Genomic DNA, 14,841 nt, shown 5'->3' on the forward strand with positions numbered 1-14,841 from the left:
TTAATTTAAAAAATTAATTTAATTTGAAAAATATTAGTTTTGTTTAAAATTAAAATATATATATTAAGATTATATAAAATAATGTTGTGTTAAAACACAAAATAATTACAAAATATATAAATTATATCATGATATATGATGTAATTATTATATAATTACATTATTTGTATAATTAATAAACAAAATAAAATATGTATAAAATTAAGAGAATGAAAATTGTTATTTTATTTCATTAAATTAATTAATTAAAATTTGAAAAATTAAATTATTTCAATAACCTTAAAAAAAAAGTATTTTAAAAAATATTAGACAATGAAAATTTTACAAAAATATATTTTAGGTATAAGAAATTATTAATTGAAATTAATATAAAATTGGTCGCAAAGTGTTTTTAAATTTTTGAATCTCGACACAAATATCATGCACGATAGTGACAGTAAAAGTTTGTCCCATACTGAGAGAATTTTAGTATCTCTGACGAGCATATTTTCACTCAAAATTCAGACCATTTTCGATCCATACATTCATACATATTTTATATGATTCAATTTATTTAATATAATTAAAAACTAATAGGATAAATAAAGCATGTATAACATAAAAAAAATAGAATTGTCTCAAGTTAAATTTAAAAATAATTTAAAAAGTAGATAAATTATAATTTGATAATCTAAACGCCACGACGTGCAAAATCCAGATTGTTAGAATATCGTGGCAGTAAATAAAACAGCCGAACAACGTTGTGTTTCTTTTCATACGAGATTATTCAATTATTCTAAAAAGGACTGTTCATCCCCAATTCAATCTTTGCGGTTTTTTCGCCCTCCTACCTGACTTATTTTCCCGTGCGCCCGTTATCCGACTTTTATCTTCGGGAACGGCCCGGATAAGTGGGGACACACGAACGTCGGAATGGGAAAGTTCCACCGAACCTTTTGCGGATTAAATAAAGCACAGAAACAATATCGTTCCGAGGGCACGGCCGAGAATTCCTTTAACTGCGGACGATCTAATAATCTAAGTTCCCGCTTCATATCGTGGCCGCAATAAACTTATTTCAATTTTCCTTCGGCCCGACTCACCCACCAGGATCAGGTACAACTGCAGGGATGTGTTTGCAGTGGATTAGACGCACTGCGTCAACTGATCCTCCTGCTCGAACTCGAACTTCCGGGTTATTAGCTCTAGCTACGCCGTTGTTTATGTATGAAGTGCTATTCATGTACCTCTCAACTTCTCAACAAAGGAATATTATGCATTTAATATATATTATATACGTGTTAGTTTAGACCTGTTTTAACAAAGATACTGTTTGTAAGGAGCACTACAAAATAGAACCAAGAAAATTAACTAAATAAATATACTTAACATTCAGCTAAATGAGGAAGCTAAAGAATTACAATTAGAAAGTTGTAAGAAATAGTCCAAAAAAATTCTTGTGCATTTAGTATATCTAATAAATCTTAAAGACGATTTATAATTTTCTGATTTTTGATTGCTTGTCGGAGCATCTAATAATTACTATTAAGGTTTGTTGCTGCTCAAGTGCACGTAACGTAATTAATAACGTCCTCAATCATAATCTTGTTGCCGTGATGCCAATTACACCACTAAGAACAATAATCGCTCCATCGCCACCCCATTTCCACCCCCGTGCTATCGACTCAACTCTTATTGCTTGCACTCGATTTCCAATGAAAACTAGACAGAAAATGTCGATATCTACCTTTGAATGTTCAGGTTTAAATTAAACTTAAGCACTTAAATTAATTATCTGTCTTTATGTATTTATTTGAAGTGAATATAAACGAACGCACCGGCATTTATTTTATAATTGACAATCAATTATAATAAATTACAGCACAAACTAAAAATATTGTACTGCTTGTTAATATTTCCAAGAGAGACCTTATTATAAATAGATACTAAAGAATGTGCAAATCCTTTGAATGGTGCTGACTTAATAATGCGCTTAGAAGCCTTTGCAGTTGAAATAGGCTCTAGCAAAAAATCGACTGTTGTCAAAGAAGAATTGCACGGATTAAAATCAGTTTTTGATCTGCAACTAGCAGCACAAGCTCGTTTCTCTATATTTCCACTTTAAATTTTAAAGACTCCGCTTAACATCATCGAAATGCCATTATTATTCATACGAAGAGATAAAGGTAATCGGTAATGGGGAGCGACTGAATTTCTTCCTTTTTTCCCCGTCGCTCGTTTTCCGGCTCCTGGATGCATACATACATATATATACTCGTATATACTGTGGACGAAATCGGAGAGGATTTCGAAAGCAGTGCCGAACGTAAATCATTCGGTTTTCGAATTGTTCGGCCCATTTGCTGTTCGGTAATATTAGGGAAGTTGGCGGTGCGGATTTTCGAGGGCATTTTTACCCCTTTCGTCGCGACACGACACTAATTCCGGCTACGGTGCTTTAAATGAAACGACCGGGCTTCTGGTTTGCGAACGATATCGCTTTTATGTGATCCGTATACGGAATTAAATGAATAGAAAAGCGATTAGTATTTATTTTGGCGTGTTGATTTTTTAAACAATGGCGAAGGGAGAAATGACGCCTTTGATGTTTCCATTTGTCCCGGGCGCGGTTCCCGTTTGTTCAACATAAAACACGGTTGCACATAAAAATGTTGGAGACTTGGCGAATTAAAATTTTACATGCGGTTTTATTTTGCTGGTGGCACGTAAAATATTTTATATTATATTTGTTGGGGCGAACACGAATTTGTAAATTAAAACGTTTACAAAATAAATTAATAGAAATTATTTTTGTCCCAGAAAAAGGAGGGTTATCAAAATTTTGTGGAACTCGCTTATAATGAATTGCAACTGATAATTAATCCATTATATATTATTGCAATAATACGTAGTTAGTATAGAAATATTGAATTTTAAACACGGTAGTTTTTTTAGTACTTCTTATTTATTCAAAAAATATCTCAGAACTTTGTACTTATTTTAGCGAGAAAAATAGCATTGAAGAAAGAATAAAACTGCATTTCAAACGAGTATCATAATATCATCGTGGTTGATGGTATCTATATAGTACACCAAAACTTAATTGGCCTGACATATTACATAGTTATATTCGAGGTCAATTAACTTGCTCCATCCTAAAGTTATCAAGGGAGACGATCTCATCGAATAAATGTCATTTGACAAAGGATTCCACTATACCTTTGCAGGGAAACTTGGAAAGTCCACCCAATGAAATTCCTATATGTGCATTTTGATTCATTAATAGTTCATTACCCCTATTTTCCTGGTGTGAATTTTCCGACAGTATTTATAAAAAAGTAAATATGAAAATAAAAATCAATGTATAAAAAAAGAATTAAAATGAATTCAGTAAAATCTATATAAAAAATCAATACAAAATATTCCTTAAAATATCTATAAGTAATTCAGTAAAATTTCTGTAAAATTTTTACAAGAAAATCAGTAAAGAATTTATAAGAAATTTAGTAAAATCTTTATAAGTAATTCAGTAAAATTTCTAAAAGAAATTCTAAAAGAATCTTTACATCTAAAAAATATTCAGTAAAATTTCTATAAAAATACAGTAAATCTATATCTCTATAAAAATACTGTAAAATTTCTATTAGAAATTCAGTAAAATCTGCACAAGCAATTCAGTAACATATCTAAAAAATATTTAGTAAAATCTCTATAATAAATTCTTGTAAAATCTAAAAGAAATTTCATAAAATTTCTATAAGCTCTAAACGAAGAGCCAAAAACTATAAATGTAATATAATCATTCTCTATCATTACTTATTATTATTTTTGTAAAATCAAACCTACGAAATAAACCATTCCTTGAAATCAATAATTTTAACTTGAAATAAATGTTTAAACAATTTATTTTTCTATTGTGACAGGATAAGAGTATTCAATTTTTTTATAAAACTTAGTTATAATGAAATTATGATTCATTAATAGTCAATTTAATGGAATTGCCTTTAGACTTGTCCATAATAGCTCGAAATTATTCATAATAAATAAGTGACTTACAAATAAGTTCTACCGTATTTTAATTTGAAGAGACCTTTAAAGAATATACATAAAGTCATTTGAATTCTTTGCAAAGAGACGGTGAAGAAACTTTTCTTCAGAGTACGTGAATTTTTATTCAAAAAACGCAACATAAAAACGTATCGAAGTTTGTTTGAGTTAATGCAGAACGAGTGGTTATTTTAAATATTCATCCGAAGTGAAAAACAAGACAAATCTCGGGTAAATATTTTATGCGTTCCGCGAATTTCTATGTCTCACGCGCTCCGGAATACGTCTTGTTGGATGCGCCCTCTTCTGCAGAGCATAAATATAAATTACGTCGGAATCCAATATTCGAGCCATTACGACCTCCTTCCCGGCATCTGCTTCCCATCGTTATTTGTTTAAAATTATTACATTTGTCAATGGTAAATATTTAATATTTACTATTTATATTTATGATGTCTGTATGCCTAAATCCATAAGAGATTGTTGGTTTACAAATAAGATAAAAAATTATTTAATATTAATGGAAACTAAAGCCTTTCCCTCGTACTTAATAAACGTCAAAAGAGTTGTAAACTTACGGGAAGAAAAAGGATCTATTTAACAGTGAGGAGTTTTATTACATCTTACTCTCACCCCAATTGATCCTCCTTTGTGACATAAACGTGCTCCGCTCCGATATCCCCAAACAACATATTGATCAGACGATAACTCAGTTAAAAACAATACTTCAGCTCGTCGCCCCATCTAATGCCAGGGCAATAACCTTAAACTTTTACTATTTTAGACCCGCTTCAGCGGATTTTTACGGTCCCCCATTACTTTTAACAACCACCCATTGTTTTTTTTTCGGCCTTCAATTCGGTATCGATCAACAAGTTGCCCGACAAAAATTACATCTAAAATTTTGCGTTTGATTGCAGCACTGCCGGACGAGGGTCCGAAAATAACTGGCGGCAAGGTGAGGTATCAGATCGGGGACATGGTGAGGGTGAACTGCACGTCCGGCAGGTCCAAGCCTGCCGTCCAGCTCAATTGGATGATCAACGGCGAGCCGGCCGATCCCAAGTTTTTGCGGGGACCCGAAACGATAACAACCGGCAGGGAAGGACTCGAAACCACCATCTTAGGTAAGGCGGACACGACGAGCGAAATCTTTTTGTCAATATTTTCTTTAAGGGTGTCCACAATCTATAAAATAACCTTCCAATCCCTTAAATTTCAACTTCAGTCATTAAACATTTAACTAAATATAAAAACATCAAACGTTGAATCAATTGATTGAAAAGACCCAACCAAATAATTTACAAGACTCTGTTAATCAAGACGAATACACCAAACAAAAAACACCGTCCCCAAGTTGTTATCCTTTAACCCTGAAACTTGAAATCCCGCAAACACGTCTCGTCCTAATTAAACATCAACCCTGGTGTTTTTTTTCGTCCGCCCCAAACTCAAATGAAGCAAACATTGGTTTATTAATAAACAAAGTTATAATTTGAATTTTTTTCTCTGAAAGGATTGGAGTTCGCGGCAAAGCACAAGCACTTCAAGAAGGGCAACATGAAGCTGAAGTGTTTGGCGACGATATCATCTCTATATTTGGTCAGCAACGAAGAGAGCGCGGAGGGTGAGAGGCCGCAGAAGGCGTCGGTGTTAGAGAGTCGTGGCACCGTTGCTCCCTCCGGCTCGCGGGCGGACAGAGTACAAGGTAAACACTGTTTTGTTGTTTGTTTTATATATTTTTAATGTTCTAAATTAATTATTAACTTCAAAGCGAATTAAAGCGTGTACTTAAACATTAAGATGTTGCCAGTAGAATGAGCAATTTAAAAGGAATATTTACTCACTTTTTAAATTTAATCCGTCTCGTAGTTATAATTTTAAATTGATTAAAGCTAATTATTGAAAACATTTAAAGTTTCCTGCTGCCGGTCATTTGATTAATTAAATGGGTCCGGCTTTTATTAACTAATGGACAAGCCCAAACAAGATGATAATTAAATTAAAACCAAAGGTCCAAATGAACGAATTAACAAAAATTAAATGACGTAACGAGCTTTAAAAGAAGCGTAACACGAAAGTTTCTTTAGCAATAATCCAGATTTTTCTTTCGGGATCTCCGGTGTTTGCTCTGAGTTCAGCGAGAGATAAAAATAAGTTCCCGTGCCGCGGGAAGCGTCCCCAAAGGCGTTCTTAAGCGCGCGTTTCTTTGTTAGACCAATATAAAAGTCTTAATCCAAATTTATGGCAATAAGAAATTTATATATATCCCACCGCCCCGACAGATTTATTGTCCGTCCGGCAAAAAGCGAAATAACCCCGATGGACCATTGTCGCTCTCTGTGTGTGTGTGTGGAGGGAAAAAAAGCGCGGCCGATTTAAGAAAATACGACGGTAATAGTATTAAAGTCCGGGGGTTGATAACATTGTGTCCGGTGTTTGAGTAACACACGTCGGCGTCGCGATGCCATCGCGAATAAAACCTGATAAAACTTAACGGGCGTTTTTTTCTCTCCTTCCCTTCTTTCTTTGCCGTTTTTTCGCAGTTTTCCCGGCACCAGATTTCGGACATGGGTGCTAATTGGAACGGATGAATATTGACTGACACTTTTACAAACCACCTTTTAAAAAAATAGCCAGGAGAAAAAACAGTGTGGGCCGTCAAAACACTAAAATTGTAAACAACCAACCGTGCAAACGCATTTCCCTAATAAAACATAAAGCCATCCCCACGGCACGTTGTTTACATTAAAACGGAAAACTGCATCACCCCGAACACACGCGCACGTGCAACCCGTTTACGCAAACATAATCATTTCCGATTTTTATGAATTTCATTTCCACCGCGCGAAATTTAATTCCGATTTTTCATGTTTATTTATTTATTTTTTTGCCTCCATGTATAATGGGGTGGAAAATGCGACGGGAATTACGCCGGAATTGCACGACCAAATGCACCGGGCGAAAATTACATTCTACTTGTGTGTAATCAAAGTGTATTTATCTTTCGGCGCAATTTTCTTCGTATTTGTTCCGGTTTTTATTGATCCGGGTTTTTAACTCACATATATGAAGCCACCAAACATCATCGTCGTCTAATAGACAGGCGGACAGAGTATCTGGTAGAAACGGATCGAACATGATGCAACAGGACGGAGATACACAAATCAAATAATACCGGTCGGCACTTTATTTTATTTTTAATGTCGACACTGATACGTAACCGGTGACAGCTTGAAAATCTTCCAGTGGATATGTGCACAAGAGAACAGGATACGAACGGTCGATATGTCCCGGACGAGAGGAGCGGAATCCTTCCTGTAAGAACATGTTTTATTGGATTCCGTATACAGAAAATATGCATAAATAAATTTCCTGCGAACCCGAATTATATTCCACGTTCGTGATGTTCCGTTAGCAACCATGTTTACGAAATGTTTGTCCACGGATTTGCACTCTTCAAGTAATCGACTTTCGTCCTGTAATAACTGCAATAACGGTCCGACGGTGATTTTATATTTTTTCCTTCGTTTTGCCACGGATTTTCCGATAAATTCTTGTTCGGCCCCGAAAACTTCTTATCGCCGGGCTTTTATGAATATAGTTAAATTTGCTCCTCGTATTCGGCCCCCATTCGAACAATTTAACAGCATAAAAGGACCGTTCGGATGCACAAAAAATCCGCCCATAAACTGACGTGGAATAAATTTATTTCGCGAATGTGGATATATTTATTTCGTGTCGTTGGATTATGTCGAAAAATCGCCTGGATTTTTCACGGGAATTGCGACTTTACATCGAGCTCCTCGAATACATGCATACTTTAATATTTTCAACATAACTAAAATGTATCAAGATTTAAAGGTTATTTTTATTGGATATTGAATACGTCTAAAACATTCATATAACTAAAAGTTAATTTCCATGTTGTGAATGATCTTTATATTTGAAATAAATACGATGGGAAGAGATCATTACATTTTTAAAAAAGGAAACAATATTTATCAAAACTAAAATGTAATAAAGTTTATTTCTTATTCGATATTGAAAATGTGATTAACATTCATATGATTAATAATTAATATCCAAGATATATATATATATATATATATATATATATATATATATATATATATATATATATATATACGTAAGTATTTTTAACTGAAATGTATCAAGATTTAATCATTATTTTTATTGAATATTGAAAATGTCTGAAATTATTTCCTATGTTGAGAATATATCTTTGTCCTTTAATTAAGTACATGAGAGAACAGATAATTCTATTTTTAAAAAGTAAATATAGAAAAATTGCATGTTTAAATCTTTTACAGAACTAAATTATGTATCAAAGTTTGAAGAATATTTTTATTATGTACACTTTAGTATTTCTAATATATATTAAAATGTATGAATATTTAAAAGCCATTAAAGTACACAAAATTAATTTTCATGTTCCTAAAATAGGTGCATGGGGAAACCAATAATTTCAATTTTAAAGAGTAAACATAGAAAATTTGCGTAGGAAAATATTTCTTTCACAACTGAAATATGTACCAAAGTTTATTGGGTATTAAAAATGTTACTAATATTTATATATTCAATAATAAATTCTCAAATTGCCTTTTTTTAATTTCTAAAATGAATACCGAGTGAAAAATATTTCTTTTCTTAAATGAAGCTTAAAACAGCATAGTAAAATATTTTTTACACAACTGAAACATACACTAAAGTTTAAAGGATATTTTTATTGGGTATTAAGAACATTGGTAATATTCATATATTCAGTAATTAATTCCCAAGTTATTTTTTTTTATTTCTAAAATATGTACAGAGTGTAAAAATATTTCTTTTCTTAAATAAAAACACAAAAATATGCGCACTAAGTAAGTATTTCTAATATAACTTAAAATGTATAAATATTTAAAAGATATTAAAAGTGCCTAAAACATTCATATAACTGAAAATTAATTTCCATGTTCCTAAAATGGGTTCATGAGAAGGCGGACAATTTCACTTAAAATTTAGAAAATTTACATTGTTAAATATTTTTTTCACAACAGACAATTCTAGTTTTGTTTAAAACACAATTAATATGTATTAAAGCTTATTGAAACTTTTTATAACAAGTACATATGGAAAGAGACAATTACATTCTTTAATGGAAACAAAGAAAATATGCATACTTAAATATATGTATCAAGGATTTAGAATTTTTTTTCTTTGTAGATATTGATAAACATTAATATCTTTATTTAACAAAAAAATAATACCCATGTTGTGAATCAACTTTGTTCCTGAAACTGGTACCTAAGGAAATAAACAATTCCATTTTTAAAGGGAAAGAAAGAAAATATACAAACTTAAATATTTATAATAAATATAAAATGTATCAGGAATTTAGAATTTCTCTTATAAATGTTTAATACATCAAAAAATGTATAGTATATATAAAGTTTATATTTGATTCCTAAATCAAGTAAGGAATATATTTGTAGTATAATTGAAATATATCAATGTTTAACGAATTATTTTGTTAGGTATTGAAAATGTCTAAAACATACATGTCTGTGTCCATTTTTTTTATTCGTGTAACATCGGAACTAAACAATTTTTTAAATTACAACATTCAAAACTATTTAAAATAATACACAGAAAAAATTTCTAACTAAAAATTGTTTATATTTTCCAGCTGCCAACAGTCCTGCAAACCTGCTTCCACATCTCTCATTGGTGCTGGTGAGTTACTGCCTAGTTCTCCTGACAACGAGCTAAGCGATCGGCTCCACCGATCCAGCAGCAAAGATGTAAAAGCCAAAGACACTTAGTGAGTGACGACAAAAATCTATAATAGGTTTTCATCCTTTTTTCATAACCTAAAAAAAAAGTAACTTAAAAAGTTTAATCCCGATACTTAAAACGCTATTTTACAAATATTTTTCGAGACGTGCGCATCGCGATGCTGCCAGCTTTGTACATTCCCGCCTGTAAATTTTAATCGGTGTTTTCGGTTTTTTACGGTTCATTGTGAACGTAGTTTCGAATGGCACTAATTTGTTGTAATATCGATCATTTGGCCGAACGTTTCGATCGTCCGAACGGCGAACAACGTATCAATTGAATCAGTTCGAGAATATATTTTTGTATATAAGGCACATTTTTCCGGTTTTGGGTTCCGACGATCGAAATCCTAACGGCAGTTCGATTAACTGAGTTGCATTTATTAAATAAAACTGAGTTTAAGACGTGTTTTTTCCATTAGCATTTGTCCCAAATAGTATAATTAATGCTTGAACCTATCCGAGATTCCGATCGTGCGTTAAAATTTTTATTGATAAATATTGTAGATATATCGATTGTTTGAAACATTTTTATAGTCTATTATGAATACGTGATTTTGTTCAGGCGGTCGGAATATTCGGGTCGACGATCCTTCATATTTCTCATGTACATATCTACATTTTTCAATGTTATAACAATCATATAATTCTAGTCGTCAATTTGGGACTTAGAACATTTCTAATCTAATGATGTATTATGTATACATAGAATATTATGCGTGTTTATAAGCTTGGTTATCCTGTAATAATGAAAAAATAGTCAATTCGGTGATGAAATTTATTGAAAAATTCACATATTCGCAGTTTCATTCTTGAGTAAATCAATAAAATATAAATATCGTCTCATAAATTATTTCATCCCCGAGCCATCAATAACAAACAGGAACACACATATATCGCATTCATATCGTGACATTATCACTCACCATATCATTCATCAGTACAAATCAAACGAAAATCAAGCTTATAAATTATTTAAGCACTGACTGTATTTTATAAATTTTAATGAGAACCTAATCATATATTAATGTACTATACCAGATATAAAGCTAGTCTATTTATTTAAAAAAAAATGAACGTTTTAAATCCAAACTTGTTGGTTGAATTTTGAAATATTTTAGATATTAGGTATAAAAAAGGCTTGACGATAATTTTATTATTGTGAAATATTTCTGTTAATCGGTTTAATACAACATCATTGATTTTACTGTAGCAATTTTTGTACATTATTCGAACGATATGATTGTATTAGATAGATTAAAGATTTAAAGAAGTCCCTGTGATCAAACATAACAAAAAAAAAATGAGGAGTATTGGCGTGTTAAAGAGAGGATTAGATATTAAGAATAAATGTGTAATTACGACGACGTAATAAAATACGGCATCTCAATCTTCCATTCATTGCTGTTGAGGTGTTCTGTTTTATTTAGCCAAGGACTTTCATGTGAATAAAAAATGTGCTGAAACTGTGAAAACTGTAGAAGAAAACTGTTCGGATTTGTTGTGGACGTTTTTTTAAATAGTTGTGACAGTTTCAGGTTTAAATTAAATGTATATATTGAAATTGTATAATTGCTGTAGTACTAATTACGACAGTTGTTTGGCTCAAATCGATCTGGCAGACGTTCGATTTGGGTCTGCTCCTACTTTACATTAAATGTACTTTATTTTATGAAAATAAATAAAAAGTGACTCACATAAACTTTGTTTTATTATTAAATTCAGTTTCTAGGTCAGTTGTGTCCTATAATTGGGTAATAAATACATAAATGTGCTTTCAGGGCGGTTTAAAAACTGGTGAATGCGCATCAAAATAAATCATACTATAAAATGGTGAATGCGCCTTTTAAAATATTTTTCAGGTGAATTTGGTTGTTTAATTCTAATGTCATTAATTAATTTTAATTAGTTTGTTGTTATGATCTAAACTTAATTAAATATATAAATTGTATAAATTCCGTTAAAATAAGCAAAACAATTTTCAACGTTAAAGGTATGTAGTGACTTGTACTTACTTCGCAATTATATATTTAATTTTTTTGTACTTGGCAAAAGTTAAATTGCGGTCTTGCTTATTAAAATTTAAAAATAGCATCTGCAACGCTCCAAACGAGAACCAATTTTCAGTAGCTTACTCGAAACTATTGTTGGTCTTCAATTACAACTCACTTAAATAAACTCATAAAGTAATTTTCGTAATTACTGTATCATTCAATAAAAATTTGCTTGAATTTCCACTTTAATAAACCAGATTGGAAACAAATGTCGTTTTGAGGAACTATTTGGGTTAAGCGTAACAATTTATAGACATTACGAGACGTAATTTAGTTGAAATATTATATTTTTTTATGTTACAAGACATTACGAGGTAAGTAAGTGGTGATTTATTACAAGTAATGTATTTAAAAAATGTGTCCTTTATTATAGTCACTTCTCATAGTTTTTGTAACTCAATTATCGTATCGATCGATGTTTCTTAATACGGATTTTCTTTGTGTTTGTCTTTAAAAAAAGAGAATTCATTAAAAACAAGTTTATAATTACATCGTGCATAATTTATTTCTTTTTACAATGATTGATTACACAAAAAACTAACCACAAACAAACATTACACAAATACATAATTATAGAGTCGTTCATTTTAATAAATAATGATCTGATTGACTTGAAACACTGTATTAGTTTATTGATAAATTTCTTACTTTACAGCTGCTACAATTTATTTAAATTGTCTAACGTAATTGTTATTGTAATAAATAAAACAAGTGATTTATTGCCTATTTAATGAAGTTCTTGAATTATCATGCTTCGATTTCCATTAATACATTTTTCAAGTTTTGTTTCGTTAGTATAATTCAAATTCGAACCGGAACGATTTCAATTTATTCCTCCGTTGAAATAGAGAAATTTTACGTTTAATAACAACCATGAATGGTTCAATGGGTCCGATAATTGACTAATATTCGGTCGATTGTAATTATTTTGCATCTATAGAATGGCTAAAAGCACGATTAATCAACTGCAAGATTCGAAATTATTTGATATCAATATACCGTTCCTTTATTCCAATTGCATTGCATTTAATTCGACCGTATTGTAAACGCAACAGTAATTAATAGTTAAATTGACTTTGTGCAAAAACAAGTTGGCGAATTTAAGTTAGGACCTTTCCACTTTAAGGGCACAGCTCACTTTTTATATGTTCACGTATTGCGGAAATTAATTGTAAATGTCTCTGTGCGTGTTTCTGGTTTTTGTTCAAAAACACAATGTGTCCTTTAAATCGCGAATGCGCCTTTAACGGGGAAAGATTCGTTCCTAGTTGACGTGTCTTTGAAAGGGACTTTTTCCGCCGCTGCGTAAAAAAGTCATACAGGTAGACGCTTTGATGTATTCGACAGAAAGTTAAGTTTATGCATTGCAACAAAGCCTTTCATCTTTCGCACAACCGTTTCGATACGTTGCTCTGCGGTAATCCCGTCCTCGATCTCTGTGCTTGCGATCCTGGGCAATTGTGATGCTTTTTCATAAAATAAATACTGATTTGTTACCAGTTCTATTGTTGTTATTCAAACGAACATACTTAGAGTTAAATTGTTTGGGAGGATTATCCAGGAAATGCGTTAGTGACTTTATTATTTTCATTTATCTTGGAGCAAGTTAAGTCAGGAGATAGAAGAGCCTGCCGATAGACTTAATGGCACTTTAATACAGCGTAAAAGTTAATGATGTGTACGAAAAAGTCTGAAAATCACAACGCCTAAGAAGCACACATAAAATAAATTAATAACTTTGTACCTCCTTTTAGTCAGTTACGTATTTTAACCGAAATTAATTAAAATGTATACTAAATTTGTTGGAAACGGTTGGTATTTTTATTGGTCACACCTCTTATATATACTAAATGACAAAGAAATTGTCTCACCAATTTTTTTTATTAATATTAATATAATTTGTATTTACTAATTACAGTATTTTAATGACTTAAATATTAATTATTATTTTAATTAGAAGATTATTTGAAACAAAAACATCCAAGAGATTTGTTAAAAAATTGAATTTGTATGTGTAAATTATGTAGAAAATCCCCAAAGATAAATGGGGATTAAATCAACTGATCCTTATATTTAAAACCGTTGTGTTGTCCTGTTAAATCCCATTGTTCATCGACTGATAAACAAACAAGATCCGTATCCAGAAGACCGCTTAAAAATGGGTAATCACCAAGACAAACAAAAAGCAAGAGACACACAGTGCAAATAAATCGCAAATATTTATCCATGCCTCTTCCGCAGCTCGAGCATCGGTATAAATTATTTAAAAGTTCGCCCACATCAAAAAGGAACGAGTGAAACGCATGCAAATATTGAAAAAGTTCGGAAACAAATCGGCGAAAAGGACAATTTAAAAATCAATACAAACATTAGAGTTGCAAGTCTGTTTTATGCGGGCGTTCCGATTCGAAATGAATTTTTGTGCGGATGCATTTCGTTAAGCAACAACACTGGGGTCAGTCCGTCAGTTCTTTTCACACCTTTCGTGTCGTTTGTGATTATAATTATAATTGAGTTGTTCGCGGCTGGTTTTAACCGTTTAATATGATTGATAAGGGTGTTAACAGATTGGCGTTGTTCATTAAATGTAACCTTGAACACTTTTATAATTAACGGGTGACTTGCTTTTTCTGTGTGACTGGAGTCATAATTTTCCACAAACAAGAATGCGTCATTGTAGATCCGCCTTTATTGTTTTAGATAGAATATCATATCGATAATGTTAGGTTTGGATCTGGCGTTTTCCCGCCCTGTATTTTCCCCTAATCGTATTCCGGGTGGCTCGAGCTTTGATTAAGGATTAATAATTGCTTGCATAATGCCGGATTCCGTTTTCCCAATAACCATGAACGGAATCACGAACGGATTATTGGGAGAAAACAGTGCCGCTGCAAACGATGCAGCTACAATCAAAATATAAA

General features: G+C 31.7%; 1 protein-coding gene across 4 annotated transcripts in view; it reads left to right on the forward strand.

The window, feature by feature from the left end:
* LOC109600338 (uncharacterized) overlaps positions 1–11,562 on the forward strand; it is a 150,430-nt gene extending 138,868 nt beyond the window's left edge. For all 4 annotated transcript variants that reach the window (XM_049970050.1, XM_020016477.2, XM_049970051.1 and 1 more), the window contains exons 4-6: positions 4,947–5,153; positions 5,543–5,734; positions 9,719–11,562. In XM_049970050.1, coding sequence (XP_049826007.1) covers positions 4,947–5,153; positions 5,543–5,734; positions 9,719–9,801 — 482 coding nt within the window. In that variant the 3' untranslated portion in view covers positions 9,802–11,562. The remainder of the gene's footprint in view (positions 1–4,946; positions 5,154–5,542; positions 5,735–9,718) is intronic.
* The last annotated feature ends 3,279 nt before the right edge of the window (positions 11,563–14,841 follow it).

The sequence above is a fragment of the Aethina tumida genome, chromosome 7, assembly GCF_024364675.1.
Source record: "Aethina tumida isolate Nest 87 chromosome 7, icAetTumi1.1, whole genome shotgun sequence".
Taxonomy (NCBI): Eukaryota; Metazoa; Arthropoda; class Insecta; order Coleoptera; family Nitidulidae; genus Aethina; species Aethina tumida.